The sequence below is a fragment of the Branchiostoma belcheri genome, unplaced genomic scaffold (genome assembly GCF_001625305.1).
Source record: "Branchiostoma belcheri isolate BF01 breed outbred unplaced genomic scaffold, Haploidv18h27 scaffold16, whole genome shotgun sequence".
NCBI classification, from domain to species: domain Eukaryota; kingdom Metazoa; phylum Chordata; class Leptocardii; order Amphioxiformes; family Branchiostomatidae; genus Branchiostoma; species Branchiostoma belcheri.
The window spans coordinates 3,127,983-3,145,544 of record NW_017803046.1 but is presented as its reverse complement, the minus strand read 5'-3'; the positions used below and the strand labels follow the sequence as shown (position 1 = coordinate 3,145,544).

Genomic DNA, 17,562 nt, shown 5'->3' with positions numbered 1-17,562 from the left:
CCTTAATGGCAATAGCTGTGTGCACAATGTCGTTAAAATTGACTAATGTTTTCATGACAACAATATAAAGGCCGATAACGTTAACGTCCCAGGGATTCCCCCCAGCCCTTTTGTTTGGCGTCCTTAATAGCGTCCCCTATTGTTCCACTAGCTGCATATGCATTCTAGACAAAGGTTTTACGAATTTTGTCCTTCTTCTGTTGTGGTAGATATTCATCAAACTGTACAACATTTTCCCTGATAGGTGGCTGTGACAACAAAGGGACTTCTCGCCGAAGGTTGAGTCCCTCCCACGATGCCAGGATTTTCTGTGAAGATAAAGGGGGAGGGTACGGATCCAAAGTACTGCTGTTCGTCCTGTGGTCTGCTGTTGAACGAGCCACGACAGACGTCATGTGGACATCGGTACTGTAAATCCAGTGTGGAAGACCTTACCAGGTAAATTAGCTATACGACAGAATATTGATCCAACGACTGCCTTAGTACATGACATGTCTTTGTGTCCGACAGTCTAGTACATTGTACCCTAGTGAATATAAATCACGGGTAAAGACGTTATTCACTTGAAAAACATACGAAAGTGCACATGTATGACGTGATATCTTTCTTTCCCGAAAAAGTGTGTGACTAGATCATAGATAGGCTAAGTTTTGTGTGTGCGTGTGTGTGTGTTTTCTTTGTGTGTGTGTTTGGGGGGGGGGGGGGTTCTTACCGGTTTGCCTTTGTTTTGGACTTTTGGAAACAAGAGTGGGTGGCTTTGAATGGATCGTATGTATTGCAGCAAAGTCGTAATAATTTCAAGAGATTTACGTTAATGTTAGAGCCATAAAGTGATCATGAAGCAGAAATTAAAGACCTTCACTCCCCTTATTACCTTTATTTACAGCAGGTAAACACGCCGCCCCTGCTTACTAAATAGGACCTTCTAAACACGTTTTACTCTCAATTGAAAGTAAAAGGTCTTCCTGTATAGTATGTACCTGCACGAATTTTCATATTAGTAATATGAAGATCAAATAAGTAATATTATTACTTATTTGACTGCAAAATACTTGTAATCGAATAGCAACGTTTTGTCATGGGCATTGTTTGAATAGGGTGACGCTTGGCAACCTGCCAGAAACGTTTGTCTACATCTGCTAAGGTCAGGGCTAGGGTCAGGGCAAACCTATTGACAAAATAGAAAGAAAACATGTGCGAATATAGTTTAACATGTTGCGGTTCCAAAATACCTCCCTGTGCAAAAATGATCACAACAAAAATTGTGACCTGTGCAAGAGCTCCCTTTAAGCCCCCGTCACACATTCAGAACTTTCCCCTGAACACCATCCGACCGAGGTTGGCTGACGTTCGGGAAAGGTTTGACCAGTTTGACTAATCGAGTAGAATTTGAGTTAAATTTCAGTCAAATTTGACTGGCATCGACGCTCCGCGATCTTCTCCCGAACACCAGCCAATCGCCAGCCAACCATGGCCGAACCATTTTGAAACATAATCGGCTAGGCTAGCCGAACATTAACCAACCTGGCCGAACACTAGCCGACGCAGCCGACCTTGCTCCCGACCTTCTCCTAACCATGGTTGGGGGATCCGGAGTTCGGCTAGTGATATAGAGGGAGGTCATATTTGTGCTCTCATGTGTATTCCCAAAACTAGACCACACTAGCTTTCAGGTCAATATTGTCAAAAAAATGAAAGTGACACTGAAATTCACATTGTCTATCTCCTCCCTGCCCCCTTACTAAAAGAAGGAGGATTATTTGCTATCCATTGTTCACTTCTTATGTACTTCCAGGCCCGACGGCGGAAAATGCAAGGTGCCATCATGTGGTCAACAGATTAAGATTGAAGACGTGAGTTACATGTAAAGTCTGCGCTGAAAGCACGGACACAGTGCTGAAAGTACAGACTAACATTTATGTTGTTTTGTGCACATTTAACTTTTAAGGGAATCTGTGTGTATCTGAGCAAGGGCGCTATATAACAGTACATTATATAAGGTCCTTGGTCTGAACTATAAATGGTTCCAGGTGCCTCAGCTGCAGTGATAAGCACATGTATATTTTCTTCAATTGTGTTCAAATGCTAGCTAGTTTGTGAACTCTTTCTCCCTTGTGAAGTGATTCTTTTATCTCCGAAGGTCTGAAGGAAGCCGACACATCGGGACGACTTAAGCCCGTGTTGCACCAGGCAGCACCCCGTGACCCAGGTTAAGTAATATGTCACTCGCCCTCTTTCCCGCAGGTCTTCCCAGACAAGGCTATTGAGAGAGAAATACAAAACATTGAAGTGTTCTGCAACAATGACGACGACGGCTGCAAATGGCAGGGGCTTCTCAAGGACCTGAAGGTGAGTAACTTTAATTGTACCGTTACTGCATGCACCTGGGGTGATACGAGAAAATACGAAGTTTTCTTTGACTTTGCTGCACTAAGTGCATGCAATTCTTAGAGTCGGTATGCATTACTCATGTAATAGAAGGTTGTCATAAAAATACGAGGAGTGAATGTTGTTTCACGTGAATACCTGCGTGCTATAGAAATCTGTGATACCGTTTACTAATGTGCTTCTGTTTACTACAGATCCATCGCGATGAGTGTGAGCACGAGAAAATCGCCTGTATCCACCAGGACTGTGGAGAGAGAATTCCAAGAGGAGAGCTTTCCAAACATCTCACCGACAACTGTGCGTTCCGGTCTGCCGTCTGTCAGTGGTGTAAGGAACCTCACCCTTTCAAGGACATTGCGGTAAGAATTGATACATGATATTACTTCATGTAATTTAGCAAGAGCCTAAGCCGACCAAACATTACTACATCGCTTGTCTGCATCAATATTCAGATATTTCGTCTGTGTGAATGATGTCATTTCAACTGTTTTGCTATTAGATAAAATGCCGAAACTCATGATTAGCCCTACTTGATTGTACACTGTATTAGGTTTTGATGTTTAGTAATTAGGATGTTTAGTTTCATTCTATACCCTTTTCCTTTTTTGTACTATGTTCAATAGTCGTTGCCATACATTGTAACATGTGCAATGCATTGTCGTGCAATAACGTTCTTCTTCTCAATCCGTTTGACCTTTTTATATTTTGATAAAACTTTGATAACATTTTGTTTTCCACGATCACCAGAAACACCAGGAGTCCTGCCCCGTGGCCCCCGCCAGGTGTAAGTGGTGCGGTAAGAAGGGCCTGACCCGCGCACAGCTGCAGGACCATCAACATCCGCAGACCGGCGACTGTCCCAACATGAAACTGCCCTGTCACTTCGAACCCGTGGGGTGCCAGGAAAAGGTAAGATAATATAATGACATCATAACTGCGTGTTTTTATGTAACGAAGAGAAATATTTTAAACTAGAAAGGTAACATTTGCATAATGGTAACCTTCACATTACTCAACGTATTCATATGTATGGTCAGACAGGAGTCTTAATCCCTCCTGCTATAAAATTGCAACATGATGTAACCATGGTGAGAGACGTCTGGTTCAGGTCATTGATCTTATTGGTTTGGAAAAGAAGAAGAGGAAACAGAGCAAAAACAATGCAATTCCTTCGGTAAACATAACAACATATAATTATATATATCTATGACGCCCGAATTCACTTATCGTGGCACTTTTATTTATTTTGAATGTTGCAGCTTGAAAGGAAACAACAAGGGGATCACCAGAAAAAGACTCTCACGGCTCATCTCAACATGGTCCTCGCCATGATTCTCCAACTGGCAACAAACCTGGAGGGACTCCGGGACCAGGATGTGGAGTCTCGCGAAAACATGCGAACCGCCATTCCTCGACTGGACAAGAACATCAAGGACCAAGGCAGCAAGATTGCCCAGCTGGAGCAGAAAGTTTCCGCTCACCAGACAGAAGGGGCGACGGCATCAGGATCAGGCAGTTCTAAGGCGCTGGAAAATCGAGTTGAACAGATTCGAGCTAAAGTTGAAGACGTGATCAAGAAGCTCGCCGCCTGGGAGCCCAGGGTCGGCACGTTTGAAGGGATCGTCGCCGTCCTGAACCGTGAGATCGAGAAGTGCAGCTCACAGATGGAGGCGTACGAACGACAACGTCGGCAGGACAGGGAGATCATCGAGACCCTGGAGAGGAAGGTCAGGTCTCTGGAGAGGATCATCGCTCTGAAGGACGTCGCCCTGGCCGAACAAGACCTCCGGATCCAGACCCTGGAACTGACCAGCTATGACGGCATCCTGACGTGGAAGATACCGGATTTCACTCGCAAGCGCCACGACGCCATCACGGGGAAGACAGCGAGTTTCTACTCGCCATGTTTCTTCACCAGCCGTACAGGGTACAAGATGTGCGCCCGCATCTACCTGAACGGAGACGGGATGGGGAAGGGCACTCATGTCAGCCTGTTCTTCGTCGTCATGAGGGGACACTTTGACGGGCTGCTTCGCTGGCCGTTTCGTCAAAAGGTACATGTAGATAACACTGTACATAGTTACACTACATAGTACATACTTCACTGATTTTGATCTCAGGCAATTATGTACGAGCAGTAAGCCCTGATTCTTCTCAATTTACACAAAATCTTTCAACTCCAGGTGACCTTCATGCTCCTGGACCAGAACAACCGTGAGCACGTGATCGACGCGTTCCGCCCTGACCCGACCAGCTCGTCCTTCCAGCGGCCCACCAGTGACATGAACATCGCCAGTGGATGTCCGCTCTTCGTGCCGCTCAGTCAGCTGGAGAGCAGCAGCCATGCCTATGTGAGAGACGACACCATGTACCTCCGTGTTATTGTCGACACAAGTGATTTAAATTGACTGGCCGTATCGGAGTTCACGAGATTGAAATCACAGAAAAGCACTATTTTGTTTGCGACATTTGTTAAAAGGGAAGAGCATTTTCATGAACAGAATTATGTAAACAGTGCCTGATATTACTGCTTGCACTAGGTACATGTATGCATAATTCTGTCAGAAAATGTATTTTTCCTTGTAATAAGTGTCGCAAACAAATCGATGTAGAAAAGTCCAGTTTGTGACAAATACTAATCTCTAAGCAGATCTTTCGGTGGCCGTAAAAGACAGTATAAATATCAAATTGGTCAGGCAGTATCCATTGGCCACCATGCCTTGCTTGAAGATAAGACAAATACGGTGTACATCAAAAATATATCGGGAGTTCTTATTCTTGTCAAGCTTTATAGATTCCTAGCAATAGCCATTGACTATTTGGCTAAATTCCCTGGCATTCCAGGCTAGAAGTTGCGTCACGCAGTAAAATTCACAATCGGTACAGTACTGTACACTTTCCCATTGAAAGAAAGTAAAGTTGTGTCAGATATATTATCTGATATAACAAACATATCAGCAAGAAGTAAATGATTCTATCATTACAAGGTAGGTGACCATGTCACGATCACAGACATTTTTGACAATACAAAACATACAAGGAATAGCACAAAAACAGAAAAAAAGCAAAAAAAGTTAAAATCCATACAAGCACAAAAAAACAGAAAAGCACAAAAACATGTTTAAAAGTAGTTGCTGACAACTTGCTGTGGTTGTTTGAAGGTTTGTGTATACATTTAGATACCTGATATGTATAAGCGTTTAAGTTACGCATAAGACGTTTTTGTAACCTTAAGATAAATGAGGTAGTACACTTATTCAGGAAAGATTACTACAAAGCTTTACTTAGAAATCGTGAGTGAACGATTTTGAGCGCGTGACATGGTCACCCTTTTCTGTGATTTCATCCCGTGAGCTCCTGGCAATCTTGTGTGGACAATGACACTGAAACTAGTGTTGTAGCACAGGGCAGAAAAACACAAAATTGGCATACAAATAGGCTACGATATGGCCTGTTAAACCATGAAAAAAGCTCCTTGGTTAAACCGTTTTCTCAGTGTGCGAGAAAACTTTCTGAATTTCATGTGTAACATTGATCCAAGGAGCTTCTATCACCGATAGAAGCTCCTTGATTGATCGCATTGTGTGATTATATGCGTCAATTTTTTTGGACATGGATAGAAATGGTCATACTTTTCTTACAATATCTCTTCAATCCTAGTATAGACCTGTTTTCTGTGAAGGGGGAAACTTTCTATATTCCATGTGTGTGGACTAGTACTTTTAGTTTGCCTGTTTATTAATAAATATGTATATTAATCGTATGGCCTAACATATGGATTCGGTTCCCTAAAATAAAGTATAGATGCATATATGTAACGTGGGTAGAGAATGCTAATACCTTTTTTCTCATTCAAGTTATCACTTAATATCGTTATGTATGATGTAGAGTACGTTACCTTAAAATGTCATCGATTTTTATAACAATATTACTACATGTAAATGAAATGCTGAGTCTGTTAAACTGTTGTACAATTTATTTTAATCCTCTGATTGTTATGTACCATTTTGTGTGTTGGTCACAAGAATAATCGTTTTCTTCAAAATTACAGGACGATTGTGTACAGATTATTATGTACAGATGTTTTGCCAGAATATTTATGAAGAAACATTATATGTGGTGTAGACGTGAAATATGATTATTATATATGGTTAGAAAAAAAGATTACCTGTGATTTCACCAACAATGTGCAGACTTATGTACATACACATAATACAACTGAACTGTCTTTAAAATCACAAAGATTGTTATCTATCAATAACATAATATATATGTTGTACCAATGTGTTCCAATGTCCTTGGTTGTACAAACATGGACCGCGAGATACCCATGCGATGTAATACTTAAATACACGAGTTATGTTGGCTTGTGGTCTTCATCCGTCATAGATTCTCACTAGTTTTCATGTAAACAATGATAAAGCAAACGTGACCCCCACCCCACAACAAAATCTGAAGAACAACTTCTCGATAGTAGATTCTAAGCCACAGATGCCGCCACACGTGGCGCCTGCAGCTGCAGCTGTTCCAGGTGTCTGATGTACCCAGGTGTTAACAGGTCCCCGCCCTGGAGACATTGCCCAACACTGTAGCTGCAGTCCGTAGTGACGGTCTCCTCTGGAAAATCAACATGAGCGAATGTTGCTTCAATTCCATAAAGCTGTGTTCTTGAGTAAACAGTCGTGTCCACAAGTGATCATGACGCATACGTTATTTTTAAGCCGCAAGACAGTATCAGATTAGCCAGGCAGTATCCACTTGTCAATTTGTCACTCGAAGCTGGTAGAATTAGAAGTTGAGCTGGCGTAAAAAAAAGACACCAGTACAAAAAAGAACGCCCCGTTAAAAATGCATAAAACACACCAAAAATAGCCGAAGTCTAAATTTCTGCCTGAAGAATAACACATTCGTGGGACATATCGTTGAGTTATGAATTAGAGAAAGGGACCTGATACTTAGACGATATTCAAGATACATTTAAGCTAAATATGTCCAACGTTTTACCAAAACAGCCCCATACCTGTCCACTCGTCCTGAGCTATGTACATGACGGCAGGCACACAGTACTGCGCGACACCCAGGGCGGTCGGGTCGGCACAGTTCGACACCCACACCGGCAGGACGGCCTTTGCGTAATGCTGAGGAAAACAAACAAACATTTCATATCAGTGGAACATCGAGTGAAGTGACACACGTGGTCAACAGATTGATCTAGATTTATGTGTCAGTGGATAGTAAGCCATCATTGCTAACAATGAACTGAATAAGAACATAGTATATACTCAAAACGAACAGTTTACAAATACTTTTTAAAAAGAGTAACACTATATGGAGTGATTTTTACTAGCAACATTGCAGTGAGACGTCAGAAAAAACACATAAAACAGATTCTAGAAGATGGCAAAAGATGGAAGCTCAATACAAACCACCCGGATAGAGGCCTGGCGAACCCCCGTGTCATATTTGCCACCCCTAAATATACACGCGAGCCGTAGCGAAGCCGAACAGTACTAAAAGCTACTGAAAAAGCACCATGCTTCAGCATCTCGAGTTGAGGATGACAAAAGAAGAACTCCTGAGCCTTCTTTCCCAGGAATGCACAACTTCAACAACATCATCGTCATTCTCGTCTTCTTGTTTTTGCCAAGTTTCACACCTGTATACGTAGTGAGGAGGTGAACATACCAGTGGATAACCCATGTGACTGTCCAGAACACTGAGTTGGTCCTGAGTCATGTCGTACACACAGCCTTCCACAGACCGCAGAGGGTTAAACTCAATGTTGGGAAAGCTGCCGGCAGCTCTGTCAAAACCTAAACAAAGGTTTAAATGACATGAGTAAAATCTACGAATTGGTGTCATTATATCTTTCATATCTTTCAATCCTTGGGTGTACTGGTTTTCTACCATCGGTAACAGCATATTATATCTAATGTTACTGGAAAAATAATTGGCATTGCGAAGCATTGCGCATGCATGCGATTTTATCTTATAGATTTTCCTACCTTTCTTGTTGAACAAGATGTCGAACCCATACAGAAGACCCCATCGCCTTTCCTCGATCTCACTTCCGAGGTACGTGGCCATTCTGTAAAGTCATCAACATATTATCAACGGGGGTAGTCACTAGAAGTGGCAGCGAGTGATGCGAAGAACAGTACACTTGTCCATGCATTAACTTAAGCCGGCGCCAGGAACGGCTCAACGCACCTGTCAGGGTTCATGTCAGCTCCATAGGCGAAGTAGAACAGGTGGCCAGGCGGGGGGAGGGCGTTAATCTGGAAACACAGCGGAGGGAACGTCGAGGCCGGGACTACACGTAGTGCCGGGGTAACCGGGGCAGGTCTGGAAATAAAACAATATTATATATCAACGCATGACAACCTTGACCATTTCGTCTATGTATATGAACTCTCTTATAGGTGAACGGAAATGAAAGACTGAGAAAATTGAGAACTGGGTAAAAGAAGGAGCGACATCTAAGAGTATTGAGACATAGTACAGGACAAAAATTAGAGCGCGACTTTGTCATGAATTCACTAGTGTTTGAAATATAGTTATCCCTGTATATTACTTACTTCTCCTTTACCGCTGTGGTTGTCTTTCGTCTGGGTTTGGGCGGAGTCTCTTCCAAGTTCTTCAGTGTTTCCTGTCCCCTGTAAGAACGGGAAACATATCACTGTTAGAAAGTCAAGTAAGGCAAGAAAGGCAAGTCAATCATCAACAGCTTAAAAATGGATAAAACACGAATTGACAAAGAAATATTTACCATGCATTCGCCAGCAGTTTTCTGACTTCTCGACATATCTGAAAGGAATATAAAAGTCAGTAAGTACATTTCATGTTGCTTAGTTGTGTCAATTTCAAAGGAATCCAACAAAATGCAAGGATAGTTCCTGCCAAAAGTTTCGTTTTGTGGTACTTACCATTTCTACATCTTGCGGTCGGACGTTCGACGTTTTTGGTCTTTTCTTTTGTTTTACTGTGTACTCCACCTTGACATCCACTTGACCTACGTCACTTCCGGCTTCACTTCCCACCGTGCCTTGCTCCGACGATACGTCACTTCCTTGTCCACTGTCACTTCCTTCAACCTTTGTGTCCTTGAACTCTTTTAGGTCTGGTATGGTCATTTTGGTTCTTTCATACCCAGGTCCATCCTCGAAATCTGAGTCCGCAGAGAAATATTCCTCGTCCGACTCTTCTTCACTACTGATATTGCACTTGTCTTTCGTTCCTTCGTTGTCATCCTGGTGTCTTTGTACCTGTTCACCACTGTCTCTGTAACACTTGAGAGATGTCAGTGTTTGCAAGGATTTCATGATGTCCTCGTCTAGTCTACTCCACTTGTCCTTCATGACTTCTAGTTCAGGATTTGGCTTGTCGTCTACAAATCTCACTCTCCTCTTCTTACGTTTAGTGTCTTCCCTTGGCTCTTCGACAGGACTATCTTGTTCCACCGGTTGGCCGTTGTTTTCGTGACATTTCTCACAAACGCAGTATCCCGTCGTTTCCCCAAAGTCTACCATATTGTAGGTAAAGGTTCCACATATCCCACATTTCAGTTGACGTATTCTCTTCAGCTCCCACGCCATGCCTGCACTTTTCGGGTTTCTTGGACTCCGCTTGCTGGCTTTGGACGACACGGGACCGTGAACCCTCTTTCCGCGTGACTGTTTCCTAGTCTTTGTCTGTTTGGCACCGTCTTTAGCAGCATTGTTTGGCTTTGTCGAAGTACTTTCTTTACGCGCTACAGAGTTTGGGCCTGTGCGTGTAACTTTAGAACCGCCTGAATTTTTCCTACCGCCTCCACCTCCCTCCCCTTCTTCATCGTCGTCTTTCCTTCTGTCGTTCTTTTCATTGTTCTCTTTGCAGCGATCCTTCTTTTGTGGCTTTTTCCTGTTTTCTTTTCCACTGTCGGGTTTCTCCTCTTCGTCAGTTTTTGTCTCGGTAGTTCTTTCCTCGTTATCTGGCGGAACACCGTTGACGACGGGAAAGTCGAAGTCTGCGGCCTCGTCGGTGGGACTACACGGGGGAGGGGGAGTGGTGGGAGGGAGGCCGCTGGGTCCGATATCATCATCATTGTCATCATCATCATCATCTACTAGGTCATCATCACCATCATCTTCGTCGTCAGAATCCTGGAAGTCATCCCTGAGGGGAGATACAGTAACTCTGTCATTGTTATGTTCGGTGAAGGAGCTAAGCAGTTACGTTTACAGACAAATTTTGGATTTCTCAGCCATATTGTTGTTACTCGGACACAGTTTAAAGTGAAAGTAAGGCTAAATAATCATGCACGCTGTATATGTAGATTGATATCACACTTTCAATAATGACAAGTAATCATCTTTAACTTAAACCAGTGGGTCTTTAAAGTATGAAGATGGAGAAAAAAGTAAGATATGTTTATAAAAAACCATCCTCTCAAGAACACAAATACACAATAAAACATTGGGTAGCAACCAATCGCCAAAACCTACCAGTACAAGGAATACTGGGCATTGAACAAAGCAGTTTAATGACGCAGTAATAAATGGTCATAAAAGTGTCCATAATTCATAGATGAGAACAATAAACGACGTACAGTTGTTTGACGGCTTCCTCGTCCTCCTGGCTGTCCTCCTCGTCCTCTGACTCGGTGAGTTCCGACGCTTCAGACGTCAGGTGGATGGACTCCGGGATGAGCTGTCTGGCGCGCAGCTGCTCCAGGAGTTCCGCCTTCCGGGACTTCAGCTTACCCATGGTCTCTTCTTGTTCGTAGCGCTCTGGGAGGGCAGAAATGAACATCGCAACAGATATTATAAGATGTAATATATTAAAGGATAAAGGGATTAAAGACACTGTGCTGTTAATTACAACAGAGATAACATGCTACACTTTAAGTGTTGTTAACATAGTCTCAAATATTTAAACGTATCAATGCTTTGACACTTTGAGAAAATAGATATGCTTTTTCTTCATGGGATACAACAATTACTTTAGGCTTTACTTACCTGCTAGCACACCCCTACATTGGCGAATGGTTGGTCCGCGTAACTGCGCCACTGGATACAATGGCTTTAATCTGAAATAGAAAAAAAAATTTTAAATTGTATTATATAATTAGTTTCTTTAGGCACTCTGGATTGCATTTAGTTTCTTCAAGCACTTCTATTCTTCTTTTAGTATCGGTAATACGTGAAACTTGATAACCAAGCAGGGGTTGAATAAATGCTCACCTGTTCACCTCAACAAGCTTAAGCTTGACAGGCACCTTTACAAGTTCATGTCTGCAGAAATTACGACCGTAACCATTGGGAGCTAGGCTATCATATTGAATGGATTCAACTAGATAACTCTTGACCACAAACTATATCCTCGTACTTGGCCTTCAGCAGCCTCCCCCCGCTGCGGACGGGTTCTGGTGACGGCTCCCGGAGAAGGGCCTTCTTCACCCGGTGGACACCTCGAGCTGTGACCTCCTTCAGTTCCTCACTGGGCGACAGGGGGCGCTCCTGCATGGACCAAACAATCAATCACAGCACCTTTCAAGATACCAGTAACTTCATTTTCACAACAAATGTATAGCAACTTTCGCATGGTCTATAACTAAACATACAGACAAACAGACATGTTGCTACAAAGGAATTAACCTCTGTATGAGACTATGAATAAATCAACATGTTTGGTGTTTCGAATATATGCTACTTGTTCTAAGATCTAAATAGTCTTTTATACTGATGGACAAAAGCACATGGTATGACATAGTGCAGGAATGATATGTGGTCATGACACCAGAGATTAGGGCATTATTTTTATAAAGGGCTAGGCGGTTCTTGGTCACAAACATCCATACACCCTATACATCCATAACCATTGTTTTATGCCTGTAATATTTGATAGGGTTTAAAATGTTTTATCTTATAATCAGATAAATCAAACTATAGCTAGTTGTACCTGTAGACCCTCTATGTCGGGAAGAGGTCCCTGTTTGAACGGAGCCTTGATGTTGTGTGGAGGTTTCCTGGGGTTGGTGTTGGGTGACCGGTACATCACCTGCTGTCCGGACATCACACTGGTGCACCTGGTGGACGTTCTGGACACACCTGACGCCCTGCAGAGGTCAATAAACGGTGATGTGTCATTGACTTAACGTGAGACATGTTGGTGTTAATGTCTGTGATACCTATATTGTGCTACGTTTATTGCCAACTATTACAACATTCATGTCTCACTGAAACAACTTCGGAAAATAAGTTTTCAATCATTGTACAAATGGTTTTGATTCGGTGGGAACATCACATATACATGTACATAGCCACCACATTAAAAGGAATAAAATACATCACTGCATCAAAGTAAAATACAAAACATTAAATCAGAGCCTTGTCTTGTCTTCTCTATTTCTTCTTATATATCTGCCATCCACGTTCTGGCATGGCAACAGACGTCTTTGCCCATTTTTGGCATGTTTATCATTGTCAGAGGGCAACAATTTTTTTTTTTTCAAAATCAGGCGAAAATCAATGCGCGCGCTCATATAACCCATTAGATTATTTGCTGTGGCCTTATTTCTCAATCTTATACTAGCAAGAAGCTAGTGTTAGATACTTACATGCGGTCAGGTTTAGAAGCGCTCTGTCTCTTGGACCCAGGAGTCTTTGCTCTGGGTACGCTCTCTTTTCTCATTGGTGACCGGCTTCTCTGGCCCCAACCATTCGTCATCCGGGGGGTGGAGGGAGGTGGCGGAGGGATGCCGAAACTTGCTTCCAGTGCCTCCCCCAGAGAAGATGGTATGCGCTGGCCGTAGGAGTGAAGTGCGTTCCTCAGTTTCCGATTTTTTCTCTTCGCGGCCTCCTCCTCAGCTTTTATAAAAGTGAGAGCAAGTACAGTCATTGAAAAAGGGAAAGTTAGACAAATAACATTCACTAGTTCTACTATTCAACTGCACGATGACGAAATTTGGTAACTATGTACCTTTACCATTGTACCTGTGTGCAGTAACTATACGTATACAAGTGCTGTGACTGAATGTTTACTCTAACACTTGTTATGTCAGCTTGAAAAATTACACACTCTACAAAGCAAACAAAAGTGAGTTTATGCTGACGTTTATTTCACCCTGTGGACCCATTATACTATTGAGATCAAAGCTTTAGATAACAAATAAAACGTGGTGTTTGAGCTGCAGCTGCGATACATCAAGCATCATTTGTCACCAATGAGATGTCATAATGATAAAAAAATTATATATAGAAAGAAAAATGAAGAGTTCAAAACCTTACCTCTGGCCAACACTGTCCCAGGAGAAATGTTGTCTATGCTTAAGAACGGCGTTCCCTGTAACACGTATAGAGTGCACATTTATCAAACCTACTTAGACCTTGGTCAAACAAACGCTTAATGATTATACATGTAGATTGCCCTGCTTGGGGTTGATCTATGTGATAAAGTGGTATACATTCGTAATTTTTCAACTACAGGCTTGTTTGACTTCACAACGTTAACCGGAGCAAATGTTGGCATAGTGGCATTGGTAGCCTCTGTGTATCTAAAATGCAAAACGAGTAGCAACATACACATTACGTTTTCCCTGATTCCTATTTGCGATAACGTTATGGCACGAACTGTTGCTTTAATAAAAGCACAAAGGAAAGAAACTACATAGTATGTGTGTTTCTGTCTGCAAGTTATGATTTTTTCTAACCCTTGCTATTCTCACCCTTTATTACTGTCATGCTTACAATGTATATACAGCACACATGTGTATATTTATTAAGTTACTGTAGATGATTATAAACCGGGCTCCTAGTACTCCTCAACCTGCCACTACACAAACACTGCAAGTTTGAGGAGCTAATTCGACTTGACAATATACATCGATGCTATATGATAATGATAAGCCTATCATATCATATATGTCACCAATACTATAGACTTATCATCTACAAGTAGCCATCTAGCACGGTTAAAATCTGGTTGCTAAGGTATGTACAATACACCTGAAGCTAGGAACATAGAGCTGGGTAATCTGTGTGTACACACGTATAACGACAAAGGTGACATTAACATGCCATGGTGTCGCCTAGGAGAGCGCAACGAACAGCCAAACAAAAGACTGCACGAGTTAGGATTTGTACGGGCCCTGTACGTGTAATGCCAAGTCTATCCGCAAGCCTAGCCTCCATAGCATGCCAAAAACTGGGGGTCTTTGGGAGCTTTTATGTGCTATTTTCTGATTACATATAGACAACATAGCCGGCCTAGTTGAATTACCCCCGTTTTTTTAACTGTGCTAATCAGAAAACAGCCGAAGACCACCAAACCCCCAGTTCTATACGTCTGCTACGGAGGCTACCGCAAGCCCTGATTTCTGTTAACCAGGGTATTTTATAATCCATCCCCGCACCAGCCATGGAGTACAGTACACACGACCAGATTTCACACCGTATAGTTATGTTGCACAAGTTGTAACCAGACGACATACGATATGTTTCTTTACGTCAGCTCCACCTGTTTCATTTCATAGTTTGCACTGAACCAAGAGGCAGCAGAACAAAAAATTCCTTCGCGCCACAGTAGTGGCGACTGCCCTCCTGTAATGATACGTCTCCGTAGGGGTTCAAAACCGTGAAAGAATATACATCTCCAAGTTTACGCTTTCAAATGTTCGTATTCAACAACTTGCACACTTTTAGCGTTAGTAAAAAACTTCTCTGTTTTTTTTTTCTGATAAAAAAGACTTAGTTACAGTTGTAGTCGACAAAGTTATAATCGAATTTGACATTCGTAAACGGAAGACCATTTTCCTGACAACGTATGTGGTTTTAAAAATGTAGAGCTTGGGTAATTTGTCAACAGTGGTAATGGACCAGTAGTTCTAATTGTAAGAGTGTGGTGTTCAATACTGGTCGCTGTGACTACATTGTGTTGGTTGTCAATGATCTTGAACAGCGTCGAAAGACATAGAAGACTCACATTCAGGCACCAAACAAGAAACATTAAACTTGATGCTAACCAATTCTGAATACGAACTATATTGTCCACTAGTATGATTGAAGCATACAATAGATGAAGGAATGTAGGTTTTTGACAGGCGTATTGTCCTTGAAATGTGCTCAGATGTTACGGCCGCCACAATGAGGATGTTTTCTTTGCTATGTTTTGTAAATAAACTACTAAAAAAAAATTCTCCATTAAGGGGCGCCCGCTTTGATATATACAGGGATGCTTTTCTTCGGTCGGGCGAGCTTCTATTTCTAATCTAGTCCTGGTTAAACAGATCATGGGCCCCATTAAACAATCACAACGGCATTAAGATACATGTTATCTGGGTAGATGTAGGCCATAAGAAGGGTTACTCGCTTGAGAATCAGACTACCTGATATATTACGATATAGGGCACAGTAAAGACATCCAGTCCAAAACGGCACACACCTATCTCAGAATGTGGACAAAACAGCCTGTACGTTTCTGGAATTCGTTTTTGAGCATGTTGAGACTCAAAACATCGTGGCCGTGGGAAGGGGATTTCAAATGCCCTTGGTGATGATTTGTCAACTTGTTTCTCCTTATTTTAAGCCTCGTGCGATATTTTGGACCACAAACTGGCTTAGGGCAATCTCTTTGTGCACTATTTGCCCTGACCTCCCCTGTACTTTTTGCTGGGAACATACTCATGCCTTTGCTTAAGCTGTTTGCTGGTTAAACAAAGCAGCGAAGTGTTACAAAAACATGTCAGGTGTCTGAGTGCGTGTGTAAAGTTCGGACCCACGGAAGCACACAAAACTTCCACAAGGAACAAAGGACAGCAAACACGCAGTAAATGTCGTCCCAACACGCAGTCAACTTGTAAAATTAACACTGTGTACGTGTTTCATATAGAGCGTACCTCAAACTCTTTTCTTGGTCGTGCTCTGGTTTTCACGGCTTTCTCGATGTCTCTGGGGGTGATGTTACCGTCAGACGACATCATGGCGGCGGACGAGCTGACCAGGACGCCCCGAGGCACACCCGGGGGACGCTTGGCTCGCGACGAGGCGAGGTGGATGTCCAGTTCCGACTCACTCCCGAAGGACTGGACCCTCTCCAAACCGGGAGGCACTACGCTATGTTCTACCTGTTAAACATTCAACAACCACAGTGTTACACTAGTCACTCATGGCATATGCCTGCCGCTACTACTACAACAGACGAAAGTAGGACAGTTTTGTTTGTTTCCCTGGACAATTAACACAAAGTAGTCACTTGCAAAATGATTGTGACAAAATAGCTTTTATCTAAAATTAATTACAGGACTAGGATAATGGTGTCTGACAGACAATGTGAACCGAGTTAATGATCGAAATACGTATTCAAACACAGGGCAAACTCCATGGCAATGGGATATTGAAGGGGATTTAAAGTAAGATATAGCCATTGATAAAATTGTCATGGTTTTCTATGCAGCACGGGGATTTTACGCTTTAGACTGTACAGAGTAAAAGGTTTTTTTGGCACTTATTTTCAACTCTATGGGGTCAGGAACTCTTGACAGGTGGTTGAGAATCTACCCGTGACAGGGTTCTCAAATGTGAGCTGTGGTGGCCATGTTTGGTGCTGATACATGTTTTTACATTGTATATGCCTGCTCACGCATTCCAACGACTAATTGTACGCCCGTCCCCCAAGGCTACAAACAGGCTTTGCATCCTTGGAGAAGTAACACATGCAAGACACGATTTTGCATGTATAATCGGTCATGTACCTGTCTAACTTACTAAAGCCCAGTAGCAAGTGACAGAGCAAAAATCACAGACGTTTTCTGCGTTACACGACTACACCATTAAAACAAATACTCTTGATCAATATAACAGCAACACGGGAATACGTATTGTACATTCATAATCTATGAATGGGCTTACGTTTCGAGAGAAAAACTTTCAGAAGGAATTTTGTCCCACCTGTTTGACTTCCACCTTCCCATATGTAACAGGCGAGGGTTCCTTCCAGCGCACTTTGGTCGGCGTCATATTGTTCTCCGTAGCAGCCATGGCAAAAATCACCACCCTATGGGCCAAAATCAAGCAGGGTTTTACAAGTTTTTAATCCGGTTAACTGCCAAATTTTCCAATCAGTCTGTCCGTTGTGGCCGCCATACTACAACTGGTGTGTCGACACCTAACTCCACCACACGATATTGGAGTGGGCCGG

General features: G+C 42.6%; 2 protein-coding genes across 5 annotated transcripts in view; one reads left to right on the top strand and one right to left on the bottom strand.

The window, feature by feature from the left end:
* Positions 1-6,675, top strand: part of LOC109466074 (TNF receptor-associated factor 2-like) — a 19,221-nt gene extending 12,546 nt beyond the window's left edge. For all 4 annotated transcript variants that reach the window (XM_019763680.1, XM_019763678.1, XM_019763679.1 and 1 more), the window contains exons 2-8: positions 245-438; positions 1,796-1,853; positions 2,245-2,349; positions 2,583-2,747; positions 3,136-3,297; positions 3,648-4,442; positions 4,572-6,675. In XM_019763680.1, the coding sequence (XP_019619239.1) occupies positions 296-438; positions 1,796-1,853; positions 2,245-2,349; positions 2,583-2,747; positions 3,136-3,297; positions 3,648-4,442; positions 4,572-4,796 (1,653 nt within the window). In that variant the 5' untranslated portion in view covers positions 245-295 and the 3' untranslated portion in view covers positions 4,797-6,675. The remainder of the gene's footprint in view (positions 1-244; positions 439-1,795; positions 1,854-2,244; positions 2,350-2,582; positions 2,748-3,135; positions 3,298-3,647; positions 4,443-4,571) is intronic.
* On the bottom strand, positions 6,072-17,562 carry LOC109466075. The gene is made up of 16 exons (XM_019763681.1): positions 17,313-17,562; positions 16,262-16,489; positions 13,656-13,710; positions 12,986-13,235; positions 12,328-12,484; positions 11,755-11,885; positions 11,385-11,455; positions 10,976-11,156; positions 9,315-10,542; positions 9,158-9,195; positions 8,967-9,044; positions 8,599-8,733; positions 8,394-8,476; positions 8,074-8,201; positions 7,409-7,526; positions 6,072-7,003 (listed from the first exon to the last, which is right to left on the bottom strand). Exons 1-16 carry the CDS (start codon positions 17,400-17,402, stop codon positions 6,792-6,794), a joined length of 3,183 nt encoding a protein of 1,060 aa, XP_019619240.1. The 5' UTR covers positions 17,403-17,562; the 3' UTR covers positions 6,072-6,791.